Source organism: Lissotriton vulgaris, chromosome 10 (assembly GCF_964263255.1).
Source record: "Lissotriton vulgaris chromosome 10, aLisVul1.2, whole genome shotgun sequence".
Classification (NCBI taxonomy): Eukaryota; Metazoa; Chordata; class Amphibia; order Caudata; family Salamandridae; genus Lissotriton; species Lissotriton vulgaris.
Genome location: NC_141698.1, coordinates 276,548,986 through 276,565,351, shown reverse-complemented (window position 1 = coordinate 276,565,351; position 16,366 = coordinate 276,548,986). Strand labels below are relative to the sequence as shown.

Sequence of the window (16,366 nt, the reverse complement as noted above, 5' to 3'; positions counted from 1 at the left end):
TTAAAACCTCCTACTTAAGTAGTGACAGTGGTACCTTCACCTATGATTCAGTCCTGTGGACCCTCATTGAGCGTCTTATATAAATGGCAACACTGCACCACAGTGCCAAGACATAATATTGTAGTGAGCACTATAAAGATCTTAGCAATAACAATGCCACAATAGTTTCATAGACAATGGAGATGAAACACAAGCTGTTTAATATATCGCATATAAAAAGAAAACTTGAATTTTTTTTAAATTTTATTTACAATTTATTCAAAAAGATTGCAACAAGTAGCAAGACAATTCTCAGGACCACCATGGTGAGGCCGTTTTGTGTAATAGTCCACTTTATGGCCGGATGAGTAAGCCAAGCTGTCTCTAAAACGAAATAAATGTGTTATTGGCATTATCATCGCAGAAGGGTCAAACCTCTCAGGCACCTAAATGATCAGAGATGGACAACACATGAACCGTCTTCTTGGATATGGATGGATGTTTCTTTTTTACTTGCCTCTGTACTCTTGCTGGTATTCAGCAGAACTGCTGATGTGCTTTAAGGCTCCAATATTTAAGCTTTTCACAGCCTACGAGCGAGTCCGAGTCCTCTCAGCCAAGTTGCTTCCCACACGATGAAGGACCTCTCTGGTCACCACACACAGGATTTGTGGTGGAACGGGAACTCTGATCATTAAGCGGGAATTCCTCATCCACATCAAATAGTTACACAAAACTACCACTTTTTAAAGGAGAATAAAAACAAATTCAGAGATTGAAATGCACACGTTTGGTCCACACAACCTACACATCATTAAAACAAATAAGTACATTGATGAATTTCACACTATGTGTATTTGTTCTCCAACTATTCTGGAAGCCAACGATTATGCTTTGAACAGGAGAAAAACAAAGTTTTTGATTCTAATGGTATTGTGGAAGTACTTTAGCAAAAATAACTATGTATGATGCTAACAATATTCTTAACTTGCTCTCCAAACTAATGTTATGTAATAAGCATTTCACCTTTGGCTTGTTTTCTATCCACACTAGCATTCAAGCGTCTTTAACATTGGACAGCTTATTGATGGTCAAAGGAAACATGCTCGTCGGTTCAGGTATTAGTAGTTGTCCTTTTTTAGAATAAATGAATAGGTTGCTATTGCCACCGTATAACATGTTGCTATTTCCATTCTTGTGCTGGGAACTGCAAAGAAAAGTGTGACACTAGGGATTGAGAGCACATCTAAAAAACGAGTGTTACCACTATATCATTCTTAGACTGGCCTAATTTAGGAGTACATTATAATTTTAGCCACCATGTATTAAATAAGGAAAATTAATAATTCATAACATGTTTACAATAGGTTCCTGAGAAGAATGGTTGCTCACCCTCTAGGATGGTTTACTTTGGAGAAAATGAGACAGAGAGAGGATTTGATTACCATTGTAAGGTGTGCTGTATCAGCAGATAGCATAGAGCAATGCTCAGCACAGAACCCTTAGGTTCAAAGTAAAATTCGCATATGAAATAAAATATTTTTTTGTTTATAAACAGTTACTCGAAAGAACAGGCACCGTTGGATGTAGTACTTAAAGTCATGAGCAAGTTTTTGACCAGGTTGGGCAATCTGGTAACAGATCTGATAGATAGTACTGACCACTAGAATTATTCTCATATTAGAGTTTGGGGACTGGATATTAGTTGGTCATTTTTATAGCTCTTTACGACACCCCACAGAAAAGGGACGGAGAAGAGGGTCCACGTAAGAGGAGGGGACCAAATATTGTGTGGAAAAGGTTCCGCTTTTCTGTTCACTGCTACACTATAACCTACATTGTAATTGGACGAAAGTTGAACTCGGAGGACTTGGATCTTAACTAAGTTTGAACGTTCCATCACTTTTTGTTTCTCCTCAGTGAATGCTCTAAGTGTCACAGGTGTTGCACAGATAACTCTGCAATGAGACCAAAGCTCCATCTCAAAGATGAAGCCAAAAAAGCCAAACGCTGATGGGTGTGTTGCATTACAATGCAGAGGGGTTACAGTCTGTCAGTTTCAACAGGACCAAGGCAGATTTGCATTTGATTGGTCCCGATTGGAAGTGGCATAGTGAGCAAAAGGTTAAAATGGACTGTAATGTAACCATTCCCAGTGGCCGATATTAATGTAAGCATTCTACTTATCGTTCAATTCTTACGTAAAATGTGGTCTTGGCTAGAAGGTGTTTGTACAGCAGAAGTGACACATCTGCCCAATGCGGTAAAACATGCATACAAGCGTGCTGCCCTTTCCACTACGGCTGACTGTTCAGGGTTAAATCCCTTCAGCAGCTCTACTCGCAAGATATTTAAGTGGGTAGAGCATCTGTTGCTAGAGTGTATGTGTGTAAAGTTTTTAAGTGCCAAATTCGAAGCATGGCAGGCTTCACATACCCTATAAAAATTCCATTTTGATAGAATGATCTTCCCCCGCGTTGAGTATTATCTCTCATAATTCCAGTATCACAGGACACCTCTGTTGGCAAAATGGCTATATGCATTTTTTCTTAAACTAATATAGTTCTAGAAATGCGTCAGCTGTAAGGCATTGGAGTTCTTGCTACAATGTCAGACCCAAACATGTAATATAGGAGGGACAAATTAAAATTAAACAAATATTACAAGACAAAATCAGTGAGAAATGCAAGCAACCAAACCCCACAAAGACAGAACCAGAGAACAAAAACCTGATAACATTGGAAACTAATTGATGGAACCTTTCTCATGGGTTCCGACAATCTAAGTTCATGGAATCTGAAAGTCTAAGTCAGAATTCCTTTTTTGGATGGCACTACTTATAAACGGACCTTATCCTGCCCTGTCTATGCATTGGTCTGCTTCACAAAGATGGAAAGGGTGTACCTGAAAAGGACACACCAGAGTTTTCAAAGCAAATATGAATGCCAGCTCAAGAGATGCAGCGGATCATACATTAAATGGCCAACTAATTTTCTCTTCAGAATGGCCCCTTGAATTTCCCTCCAAGGCAGCCACAAAATGAAGTCCTGACATCTCAGAGTCTTCCCACCTGCCTCCTCCCTGTTGCAAGGCTAGTATTTAAACATGGTGCTGAACCGAACTTAGCCACAGGATGCATGAAGCATTCCCCATCTTTTACTTCCTTTACCACCTAGGCACAGAAAATATATAGTGTTCATAATGTAAAAAAAATACTTCACCATCTCCAAGGAACAAAATTAAATTATTAAGGTGCTGTATTTACCTGCTGAGTACAATAACAATTTAAAAATAAATTAAAGTCTGATACAGCTAAAGTGGTTTCAGGTAACCTCTTGCACAGATTAAATAAAAACAGTAGGTTTTTTGAGGGCTGAGGGAGCACCTTTGTATTGACAATTCAGCCTTTCTTCATGGTCAAAAGGGGCAATGTGCTACAACCCTTACAGTTAGACATCAGGGTATCCTAAGTCAAGCTAAACATCCACCAAGTGACTACACTGGGAGAAGATGCCTGAACACACAGGAGGCCTTCATAGTAGAGTTGTGGAAATCAAGCTTGCTCTCAATGCATGTTATGCTGTTCATGATAACTCTCTGATCCAAACAACCTGTGTTTTTTGTGTTGCACTTAGTTTTAACTGGCTTCAGTTTTATGTGAAACATGGAAATTATAGTCACTTAAAATAAGGTGATGGTGAAGGGAAGTCCAGATGTTTACCAAATATACCGAAACATGCCCTATTCAGATTCTGCCTCATGCAAGAGAGCCACTGATGTATGTTCTAAAATATAATGCCACAAAAAACTGTCATTATTATCCATGCAAGTCAAAACCACCATATTACCATATAGATTATTCGGAAAAGAGAAACAGTTTTCGTCCCTTCTTAGAATTTCCTGGGCTTGACACCATTCTATGTCAAATTTACTAATGTAAAGTGGACTTATTTACATACTTTGCAACAGCATCATTAATATTGCTGGGTTCTTCCTCCTTTCTGTGTGATATGCACCAACATTCAATCTCTCCTAATAACTCTTTGGCTAGGTTAACTCTTGTAGTCAATCTTCATATATAACTAGACTCACTAATGTTATGAATCTTTCACCATTTTGTGGTCTATTTCACTAAGGCCAGAGCTTATGTAACCCACTAAGTAATCAGGTTCTCCAATGCCAGGGCTCTTCCCAAATTGTGTGTTGGACTCCATTACGTGTCGGTGCATACGTCATTCGGCGATGATCCTCTCATGTCAAGGTTCTCCCTTTATTTCGAGTTAGACTGAAATATGTGCCACATTTCCCTCATTTTGGGTCAGGCTCACTAAAAGAATAATGATAGAGCTCTGAGATTCGCCTAACAGATGGAGGGAAGAAACTCCAATAAAATGTAATATAGAACGGTTGAAATGCTGAGAGATCAACAACCTTTTTAATGGACTATGGACGTGCGTTGAGATTAAACTCACTAATGTTTCACAATTTCACCAAGTTGTCAGTTTCACCAACGTCCGGGATCTTCCCTCATTTCGTAGTGGACTCACCAGTTCCACCAATTCTGTGGTCAGGCTTACAAATATCAGGGATCTATTCTATACGGTCCATTTTAGACTCAAAAATTTCCCATCAGTCCTCCTCTCCCTTCTTCAGCCATGTTAACTCGTGTTCCTACTGGAATCCATGTTTTGCAGCCTAATTGCCCAGAGTTTCTCTCTCATTTGGCCTGACACACTGAACTCAAAACTCTTCTCCAATCTGTTGCTAGACTCACTGATCGTGAAGTTCATCAAGGCCAAGCTGTTCCTTCATTCTGGGATCTCCCTCACTAATGGTGGTGCTCTTTCTACTTTCCTTAGTCAGGCCCAGTGTCTGGGGACTTAGCCCTATTCTTGGGGCTCACTAACAGTAAACTTCTTTCTTCATAATGAATGATGCCAATATTCAGCCTCTTTCCTGTTTTAAGGTGGACATGTATTTTGGGATGCTTCTCATTTTGTAGTCAGGCATATTTGCAAGAACTCTACCTATTTAACAAAATGAGTTGCTAGAGCTAGGGGGCATCCTCCATTCTAGGCAAACCAACACCCTGGTAAAGGTAACCATCTGCTCTGGCGAGGAGAGCTGTTATAAATAATGCACAATTTTTAAGACTGTATCAAACAATAGGCATCACAAGGTGAAGAAGGCTCTATTGTAGCACTTCATTTTAGGTTATCCTCTGCAGTATGACATGGTTCAAGAATTAGGTTTGTAGTATTTCAAACTTTTTTACTTCAGCCTCTCCTGCTCCTACCCCACGTGTGTACAGGCTCATCTAATAATGGGGAGACTTGAAGACAAGCATATTTAGGCCTGTGCCCGCAAAACTAGTACACATTTGCAGTAATCCTTGTGCAAGAGTAGGCAGATGATATTGCGACTGCCACACCACCTCTGGCTTTCCACATATGAGCTGGAGGGTGAGAGGTAGACATCTTTCAGTCATTAAACATGATCTCTGCCTAGGACCCAAAGCACATTCTTGACTTTCATGACTATGAGCAATAGCATGCACAGAAACAGTTAGTCATGGACAATGAAGCATGTTCATTTACAGCACTAGCAATGTTGAGCAGCATAAGAAAGAATTACTCCCAGGAAGGTTGCAAGCTCAGAAATGGTGGCTTGACATGCAAACTAAGTTTGTAACCGCATACGTCTCCAATGCTGTGGAATCAGCTCAGTAAAAGCTCTGTCCTCCTAAAAGAGTTCCTTTCCTAAACTTAGGGAGCAGGAGGGGTGGGGCTGGGGGAAGGGGGTGCGTGTGCATCAGTCACAGTTGTTCATTTTTTGATTATAGGTTCTTCAGATCAAGAGTCAGGAGTGTGGCAAGGTTGAACTTTGACTTATCAGGATTAATGATCTGTAGAAATATGCGTTTTAATAAACGTTAAATAGTTTTGCAACCAGGCTACAATGAAATGTTGATTAAAGGTGCATAGAGTACCAATGTTGTTTATGAAACCAGACTCACTGAGAGCGCTGCAAGTCTCTTCACACCTAATATCAGGTTTTATTGAGCCTCCATAAAGGGTCCAGCATGCTGAGCGGGTCATCGGTGGCCTTGCTTCCACTAGAAAGCCCCTCACCATTTTGAGGCTGCAGAAAGCTTTGCTTGTTCATTTTCTGCTTTCCCTTCTGGGAACTGTCTAAGTTAAAAGCCTCAGGAGTCAAAGATGCCAGAAGATCTAGGGAGGAAGAGGAAGGTGCTGTGCAGGTGCTTGGGGATTCTCTGCTGGGTCTTGGCTCCACCTCTTCCGGCATGTGGTTGTTGGCAATCTCAGGGTTGGCTACAGGTGTGTCGATCACAGGCACCACCGTCTGGGTAGACTCCAGCAGTTGTTCAGAGGGCAGTACAGCCACAGGCTCTGTGACATCAGGCTGGAAGAGGCTTGAAGGCAATGACTGAGAAGCCAGGGCATTTGCAGGCTCCATTACAGTTTCACAGTTTGAAAGCTGCCAACTGACAGTCGGCTCCATGCCGCCCAAAGGTGGCTTGATACTCAGCTTGGCAATGGTAGCTTGGATTGAACTGATGGGCATATCTCCTCCCAGCACAATATCCTGGGGATCCTGGAGTGGATACAGCTAGAAAAAAACAGAAAACCAGAATCACAAATATTATCTAAAGCCAAAATGGGATGTTCATTATTTAAGACATCCGACAAACATATCTGGAAACAGTATTGAAAGGGAGAAACAAAGGATGGAAATAAAGTTTAAAGAAAAGGTGAAAACGTAGATCTATAGAAGGTGGGCCCTGCAAGAAAGTTACTTCCTGCTAATTAAAGATTTCCTCGTTAAAGGTGGTCACATATTGATACGATTTTAATATTTCCTGCTCTACAGCATCAAAGAACAATTAACTTACGTTCAGTAAAGTGGTGTCAGATGGATAGCATTACACCTACAGATTCCTTATTGAAACTCTTTAAAGTGCCAGATTAGATGAACAAGTTACTTCCCTTGGTAATGCTCTTTCTAGTAGGTACTCTATGTAACCACAGATTCGGCAACCTTAGAATATCTCTAGGTGTCAGACTGGATCCGGAGAATTCTTTCATCAATGCTCTTGGATGCCAGTAGGCGGGCAGTGTAGCTCTGAGGGAACTCCGTGCAGCGCAGAGTGGCCCTTAATCACCATCCCTGTGCTCTTATGCCAGTTTCATATTTCCTACTTTGGCACCCTCAGATGCAGAGTAGAACATATTGAAAGAGACAGTGTTGACTCTCTAACTTGAGACCTTTTAGATGGCAGTGAAAACTCTGCACTTAGGTGGACTAACCACAAGAAACATCGTGACTGAAGGTAAGTGACTTGTTCTTCTGATGGCTATTTCTAACTGCAGAATAACAAAGGCTGGTCAAGCAAGAAAGCCGAAAGCCCCAATAAGCAGCCAATAACCATGACCAAAGCAAATACTTGCCGGGCTAGGGGCAAACTAGCAATAAAACTTCAGACACATTTACCAATCAAGGGTCCATTTGACAGGTACTGTACCAATTCACAAATCGGTCCCAATACTGATATTATGGAGGGACATCTCACTGTCAATATGACATCAATGACCTCTGGGTACAGGTCGAAGGAGTTCAACTGTCGCTGCTCAATCTCCAAGCATGGAGAGGAAAAGTGTGCAGGCACAGGTGCAACACAATGACTTGCTGCTGTGACAACAGATCCTCCCGAAGTGGCAGTTGTTCGGATGACAGATGCTCATGCCCAGGAGTTCTTGGTACCACACTCTCCTGCTCCAATCCAGTGCCATTAGGATTACTTGGGCTCAGTTATTTTCGATCTTCTTTAGAATACTGGACTGACACACAATGGCAGGAGGCTTACAGGAATCCTGAGTTCCACTCAATATGGTACGTGTCACTGAACAAGAGCTGCTTTCTAAACTCCACCGAGCAGAAATGCTGACAAGGCGCATTCTCAGCAGTGGCAAAAAGATCGTGCCAGGGTTCTCCCCATTACTGGAAGACAGCCTGTGCAACCTCCGGGTGTATCTGCCATTCGTGATCCGCTGGGCAGATGAAACACAGTTCATCCGCTCCGTGGTTTAATGTCTAGCCAGGTGGTTCAGGCCCAAAGGAATTCCTTGGTAGTCTATCCAGTCCCAGAGGAGCAGAGCCTCCTGATCCAAGATCACACAGCACCCTGCTTGTTGCTGTACAACATAGCAGTCGTGCAGAGGGTGATTCCTACACCAGCCTTCACTTGGTGGGTAGGAGGCCCTTCAGCGGCAAGCGGATCACCCTCTACTCTAATCGATTGATATGGTATCAATCTCTCCCATATGGCCTCCCCAACCCAGCAGGGATGCATCCTTGAGTACCGTATGCTCCGGGAAGAGTAACAGAGAGGGGCCTGCCACTAACCCAATCACGGTACAGTAACCACCATTGCAGATCTTTCACAGCCTTGCCTGCAATCTGAATACAATCTGATAAATCTGCCTTATGTGCCCAGTGAGATTAGAGGTCCCACTGCAGTTCCTGCATATGCCTTATGGCATGTTTCCTCAGCAGGATGCAGTAAGTCAACAGACGGTGAAACATCGGGGACATAGCCTAAATGTCCTGGACTCTCCGTTCATGGGAAAAGAAAGAAACCACACCATATTCACAATGGCTACGATAAAAGGGAGCATCTTCGAAGGAGTCAGGTGTGACTTAGGCATCTTCATAGTGAACCCCAATGACGCTAGGAGGGTCACCATCATCTGGAGGTGGTTAACGATTGCCTGGGGCAAGACAACCTTTAGCAGCCAGTAATTGAAATAGGGGGAAGACTGGTACTCCCGACCTCCAAAAGGTGTGCTGCGACTACCGATATCCCTTTCATGAACATATGAATGACAGTGGTGAGGCCAAAGAGGAGAAATGCAAACTGATAATGCTCCAGACCCAGGGTGAACCGTAGGTATAGTCTGTGGGTCCACAGGACAGGGATGTGAAAATAATCATTCTTAAGGTCCAGTCTCCAGGGTCTAGGGCAGCAGGGCCTGGGTTCGTGTGAGCATCTGGAATCTGGACTTCCACAGGAGAGCGTTAAGAGGGTGAAGATCGAAAATAAGACGAAGGACTGCATCTTTCTTTGGCACAAGGAAGTAGACGCATTAACACCCACCTCCTACTTCTGAGGCTGGAACCCTCTATGTGGCCTCTTTGGCCAAAAGGGCCTGCACTTTCTGCTGTAAGACAGACAGATGGTCCTCCATCAGCAGGCGGTGGAAGGTGCTGAGGGATAGAAATGAATGAGGGGGCATAGCATCAATAGACCATTGTAGGAGCCACTTGTCTGCAGTGATGGCTACTACAGTTCATTGTGGCCATGTGGCTGCCAAGGTCCCAATATAAGCGGTTTTGTGGTTCCTGCTGCTGAAGGGGCGAGGAACTCAGCTCCACATTGTCCCTACTGTCATCGTTGTCTCGAAGTACCACGAAAGGGCGGAAAGGTCTGCTGGGCTGGAGGAGTCTAGCACTGGCAAAATGGGAACCCTCTGGCATAGCCACAGAGAGGGCAGAATTGTTGATGAAACAGCCTTGTGGGAGCAGAAAGGCCCAAAGAACGTGCTGTGTCTCTACCACCCTCGAAATGTTCAAAGGCCAAGTCTGCTTTGTTGCCAAAATAATGTTAACTGTGGAACATCATATCCATTGAGGATCCCTGGACATCCCCAGAAAACCCAGTAGATGTCATTCAGACAACACCTAAGAGCCACACTAGCACCAATGGCATGTCCCAACAGCTCTGTCCAGTCCCGATCTTATTACCAATTTTGCCATTATGAATAGGCAGGGTAAGAGACGCCGGAAGGAAACTCATGCCACTGTGTCCCAAAGGGCATGGAAGTAGCAGTCGAAGAGACTTTGGAATTTACTGACCTTTAGCAAGGCTTGTGGAGGAGAAATGTGCTTGCCAAATATATCTATACTTTTTGACTCCCAATCTGGTGGAGTGGTAGGGAAGTCGTTAGAATTGGCCTTGCTGGTGGAAGCCTGTACCACCAGACTCTCTGGTGTTGAATATTGTGTTAGGAAGGCAATGGTGGAAGGTGCAGGGCGATGGCGATGAGCAACCTGTCTAGTAGTGGGTGGCCCTGAACAGGTCTTGGATTAGTTGGTTAAAAGTGTGCTTGTAAGTGCCTCATTGAATGGCAACAGTGGTTCTGTGGGAGCCTGACCAGGTTACAAGACCTTTTACTTCCATGGCTGGCAACTGAAAAATCCAACACCTCAGATTTCCTTTACATCACGACAGCAAAAGAGGAGCTTTCCTCTTTAGCTGAAGCTAAGAGAGATACAAGGCCAGTATGAAGAGATGTGTAAAGCACATGGCATGATGAAGCTCTTGATACCAGTTTTCCTCATCAGATTTGGGAGCATAATCGTCCCAATCGTCAAAATTGTCGTTATCTGAATCCGTGCCAAAGAAATTGTGTAAGGTCTGAGCCCTATGATGTGGCAAGGTCACAGGATCAGAGGAATTGCCAAGTGGTTCTGCGAAGGTCACAAAATCGGTTTGTGGTGGATTCAGTTTGGGCTGTATATCCTCATCTGGCATCAGAGTCGAAGCAAGCTGAAGTGGAGCAGGTAATGATGCCAAAACTTGAGCATGGACTGGAATCTGTGCTAAACTCAATATATGTATAAGGGACAGAAACAAGAGCAGACCCGCCGGCTGTCGTTCGATTGGAGGCCCCTATGGATCCTTGGAGTCCAAAGGAATTCCAGAAGGAGCCTGGTAAAGTAACAAATATACACAGCATAGCCTACCTGAAGGCTTAACCCCTTCGCTGCGGCCGCGATTTTACCGCTGTGCGGTAAACAAAAGAACAGGGCGGGCCGTGACGAACCCAGCCGTCATCAGCACACACCCACCGCGAGGCGTGACGGCTGGGGTTCGTCACCAGCATGGGAGGGGTTAAACTTGCAGCAAGATCATTGGCATACCTGGAAACTCAGGGAACATCTGAATCAAGCTCGGAATAGTCTCCAATGGAGATCAGAAGGAAGACCGGGAGACATACCGATGCCCTCGCACCGTCTTCGGAGTTAGGGAGTGGTGGGAATGAGCAGTTTTCTGCTTGAATTTCTTCTGTGTCGTCGACGACTTACTCTGTGATGACGGTCTGCAGTAGGGACAACTTCTGGAACAAGACCTTCCTTTTGACTTCAACTGTTCACCACATTGAATCTTCTTGTGCTTGGTGACAAAGTTTGGCCTCACTATATCCCGTATCGCTTTAGGGTTCATCTGGTTGCAGTCGCCGCAGGCCTTAGACTAGTGATCCAACCCCAGGTACCACAAAACTACACAGACATCTGCATGGTTTAAACCTTGTAGTTTATGGGGGTGACATTTCCACAATTCCCTTGTACACTGTAGAAATGGGTTTGAAAAACTTTGGACAAAGGCAAGGGAGAAGATCCGCGTCGCAAGGCATGAAAAGAAAGGAACTGATGTTGGCATGCATGAGTGGTCCTTACATGCAGTCTATGTGTCTCTTCTGGCATGTCACGTCAGCGTATAGCCACATGACGTCACCTATCGGCACGCAGGAGAGTTGCTCTAAAAGTCTCCAGATCCATTCTGACACCTGGAAGTATTCAGAAGGTGAGGAATCTAAGTTTAAGAAGAGTCCATTTAAAGTAAAAGCTAAGCATTCTTAGGGTCACTGCCATTGAGTCCTTGATCGTTCGAGGTTTGAGGTTTGGGGAGGGCGGGGAGAAAAAAAACAAACACTGGCAGAGTGATCCTCTGCAAACGTGGAAGGGAGTCACAACCTTTGATAGGAAGGCCGCCTCGGTCCTCTGTAACAATTTGTCCAGAAAATGATAGTTGGACCGACAGCACCTGCAGTTTACTCATGAAGCATGCTGGCATAATTGCAATTAGAATAACTATTTTTATTGTTAAGAGCTTTAAGGAACAAGCTGTGCATAGGCTCAAAGGGTGTGCAAATGAGAAATGTCAAGACCAAGTTCACACCCCACTGAGGCATAACAAATGATTTTGGGGGAACATATCAATCAAACCCTTTTTAAAAAAAACAGATTTTATTAGATTTAAGCCAACGAAAGTGGCAAAGATGAACAGTTGACATAACAAGTATGTTAAGAGGGAGGATCCCTCTAAGCTGGCTGGAGCACTTTGCTGGAAACAGATGTTTCTTAAAAGACTTGACCAAGTTAATAAAGTTATCGCACTTAGTGCGTGGTTGTAGTTTGCTTTTTGGTTGATTTATTCAATCAATAGGCATTTGTCTACCAATAATATCCTGGTATCCATATAATATAGTGATGCATACACACACTGTTATACATCCAAATGCATTTCAGGTCATAGGTGATCCTTCATCAGGGGTAGCATCTGTATTTCGGAAACCAAAACAGGAGACTTTACTGAACAGTCCAAAAAGTAAAATGCCTAACAGCTAATAAGAGATACTCTGGTGCGTGTGTCTGCCATGCAGGCCAGTGGTCACAACTACTTCAAAAGCAGAGTGAAGTGCAGAAAAAGAAAAAGATGCAGGCGTCTTCGCGAGAACCATGCTTTGGGTCAATTGTATACTGACACATTATGCTCAAGAGAAATGATGTGCTTAAATACCAATTTGTGAACGAACTGAGCTTATTATAAAAGTCTGTGACTAAAGCAGTGCGTTTACCGAATATAGTGTATTACTGGTAAATCACAAAAACACACCAGCTGTGACAAGTCATTGTGCCAATGCTGGATAAAACATCAGTGCGTTGCGGTTATGCTTAAAAAGGCAAGTCTTTTACCATGGTGCATTCACTCGAGTTACGTGCGCTTGAAATTCTTTCCTTATGACCACCATAGTGTTAAAGCATGTTACATGCGCCAAGATAAAACAGCCTTTAAGAGGCTGTTTATATTACGTTAAACAACGGTGAACAATCATGCTGGAACATGCTGAATGAGACGCTTACCGGGCAGTATATAAAAATGACCTGCTACCTCAATAGGAACGGTGATGCCTCGGTGTGAACCGGGAGTTTAAAAGAGCGTTAGGTGCAAACAGCTTAAAGGGACAGTGTCAAGAGCGCCCATTCCCACACAAAGATAACTAAAGTTCATTGAAACTAATACTGCAACAGTATGGCCGGTGCTAGTAAATGGAACCTTGGCATGAATACATTAACACAGCAACAAGGATCTACTTATTGCATTAAACCAATCAATATGTTACTGTCAGGCAATTAAAAAGGCAGACATTCATTAGCTGTGGTATTCAACAATAAAGAAAAAAAATGATGAAGAATCAAAAGTCAAAGACTCCAAGGGTAACAAGCTTATAGAAAGCGACTATACTTGAGTCTATCATTCATCCCATGCGGCTGCATGGACATAAGTTTTTTTGGTCCAAAAGAATTCAGAATGGAGGGGAGTGGAGTGGAAAAAAGAAGAACTGGACATCAGCACAATCTGTGGCGCCATACATTTCTCTGTGGCATCCAATCAGGGGCGATGCAGAGTCAAGTCAAAACCATGGTGCCACATATCGGACTGCCTCGAGATTCAAGAGGTGAGAAATCTGCTGGTCGAACTACTCTCAGACTGGTCCACGATGAACAAGCTACTTACCTTCGGTAATGCTCGGTCTCGGTAGAGACTCTAACCAGATTTTCTCACCTTTTGAAGATTTCCCAGGTGTCAGACTGGATACAGAATCTTTTTCAACACTACCACTGCGAGCCAGTAGGTGGCATCATGTGGCTTTGCAATGACGACTTTCCGCTTCACTGTCAGTTGCCGTCCATGCCCCCAGAAGCAAAACCCCAATAGCAAATTGTGACTGGTGTGGTCAGATAGTCTCTACCAGAAAGAGCATTACCAAAGGAAGCAACTTGTATTTCTGATTTAGATTTCTAGGCGCAGATTCTTCACCTTTTGAATAGATGCCAAAGGAGTAACTTTTTGGAGGTTGGTCTCTGAATGACTCAAACAAGAAAGTCCTGCGGACTTAGCAGGCAAAATGCCCCTCTCGTCTAACCTGAATGTTCAAAGAATAGTGCTTCATGAATATATGGTGGGACTCCCCCGTAGCTGCCTAGCAAATGACCTGTAGAGAGACACTGCGTGCCAATGCAGTGGTACCAGTTTTGCTCCTGGTAGAATGAGGATGGGGTCCAGCTGGAGGCTTCTTTTTAGTCAATGCGTAGCAGATCTTAATGCAAAGGACGATCCACTGGGTGATAGTTCTCTTCTACACAGCCCTGATTTTTTTTTACCTCAGAGAACCCTACAAAGAGCTGACCATCCACCTGATGTTCTTTGGTATGATCTATGTAAAAGTTCAGCGTTCCTTTGGGTCCAAGCAATGGCGTTTCTGCTCCTCCTTAGAGGGGTGAGACGGAGTATGGAACATCAGCAAGGTGATGTTTTAATTGATGTAGAATGGCGTCAGAACCTTATCAAAATGGATAACCATGTCTGCAAAACCATCTTGTCAGTGAAGAAGATAGTGTAGGGTGGGTTGACAGACAGAGCTTGATGAGCTTGCGATGCAGCGCTGATGCTATGGTGACGAAGAACACTGTCTTGAGGGTGAGAAGCTGCATAGGACAGCCGTGAAGCGGCTCGAAGGGAGTGCACATCAGAAATGTGAGGACTACGTTAAGGTGAAGAGAAAAACAAGTAATATGCTGTTCCTAATAGTTAAAAACTGAGCCAGTTGAAGGGATCTAGAAGTGCTCAACTGTGAATAGTTCAGAGGTGGAAATCCATTTTATTGGAATATAGGACCCTTACACCCCCAGAAGGGTGTCATGCTTCATCATCGGACTGCTCCTTGTCGGGTCGGCGCTGAAATACCCGACGGCACCCAATGAGGGGCACTTTGGTGGAGATCTTTTTTCCAATAGCCGTTTGGTGCTGTGGTGGTGAGGGGCCTTGTGAGTGAAGATGTCAAAAATGTGAATTAATAGCCCCGACTCTAGAATGCGTACCCCAGGGAGAATTACTAATTGTGGGAGGTGACTTCAACCTGCCACTAGACCCAATCACCGACCGTCACTCGAATTGCTCTTACCACCCTACACGTTCGCATATTAGTTTACACCGTCTATGCTCCAGATTCAATCTACACGACTCGTGGAGACTCCAACATCCTGACAGCCGAGACTACACCTTCTACTCGCCTCCTCACAACTCCTACTCGAGGATAGATTATATCCTCATGTGATCCTGTCCCGCGTCCAACCCCGCCGGGACTACACACCCCTCCCGACTCACCGGTATCCAGGGGCCCCCACAACAATCCCCGCTACCGAAAGCCCGTAACACACCACCATGACGGGGCGGCAACAGTGACTCGAAGTATCCCGCCCCTCTCTTCCATGCAGGAACCAATCCCCGGACGCCGCCAACAGGAAGCAATTGAATGCGACCCCGGAAGTCCCACCCCTACAACAGTGAAAAGCAATCCCAGCGCCCAGGACCCGGTCGGAGTATCGTGGCAGGATTCTCAGGCAGACGGAGAGGACGACGGAGCAGAGAGAGCGGAAGAAGACGTATGGTCAGAAGATTGGTGGAGTCCTTGAGGAGGTGGCTGAAGAGCGGCCGTAGTCCATCGGAGGGCTACGGCGGACCGCGTGAGTACCTAGTACCCCTTTCTGAACACCCTAGGTGCTCAGTGTATATAGTGTAAAGACTCTCCTATTTAGACACGGAGCACGTTAGAGATACTCTCACTGTATATTTTTGTAAAGCACGTTCACTGCATTGCCCGTTCCCATCACTCACCCTTCGGACACCCTCTCTATTCCCTTCCTCCTCCTTCGCCCTCCTTCCTCCCCTTTTCCGCACTTATCTTCGTTTCTTGGTCCCACACGTATCCGGTGGTGGTGTCGGAAGGACTGCTGTTCCACAGTACTGGTCTAACGGTCCCTTCTTTCTCTTATTGCCCTCCGAGGTACCTCCCCGACATCTGATCCAACGCGAAGGCCAACAAGACGGGATCCGGGACAAGGAAAGAAGGACCGGACAAAGACCCTCCTCGCGGAAGGACAAGACCCGACGTCCCGGGAGTCACACCACCTGTTGTTCTGGGACTTACTTGTATACTTTAATAAACCACCATAGCTCACTATATACGGCCTCCTTGCCTGCTATTTCAGCCTGCGACAACCGCCCCTTCACAGTTGGTGTCAGAAGTGGGATACGCTGAAAGCATGGAGGCCGTCATGAAACGCATGGCCGACTCCCAGGAACAACTCGGGAAGTTAATGGAACAATTCCTAAAGACCGCAGAGGACGACCGGGGCCAGCTCCATGACGTGCTCAAGGGTCAAGGAACTGTACAGGAACAGG

At 44.6% G+C, this 16,366-nt stretch overlaps 1 protein-coding gene across 1 annotated transcript in view; it reads right to left on the bottom strand.

Annotated features, from left to right (window-relative positions):
- Window positions 1–230: 230 nt before the first annotated feature.
- PTPN23 (protein tyrosine phosphatase non-receptor type 23) overlaps window positions 231–16,366 on the bottom strand; it is a 599,643-nt gene continuing 583,507 nt past the window's right edge. The window contains exon 25 of the mRNA XM_086941008.1: window positions 231–6,609. Within this exon, the coding sequence (XP_086797134.1) occupies window positions 6,028–6,609 (582 nt within the window). The 3' untranslated portion in view covers window positions 231–6,027. The remainder of the gene's footprint in view (window positions 6,610–16,366) is intronic.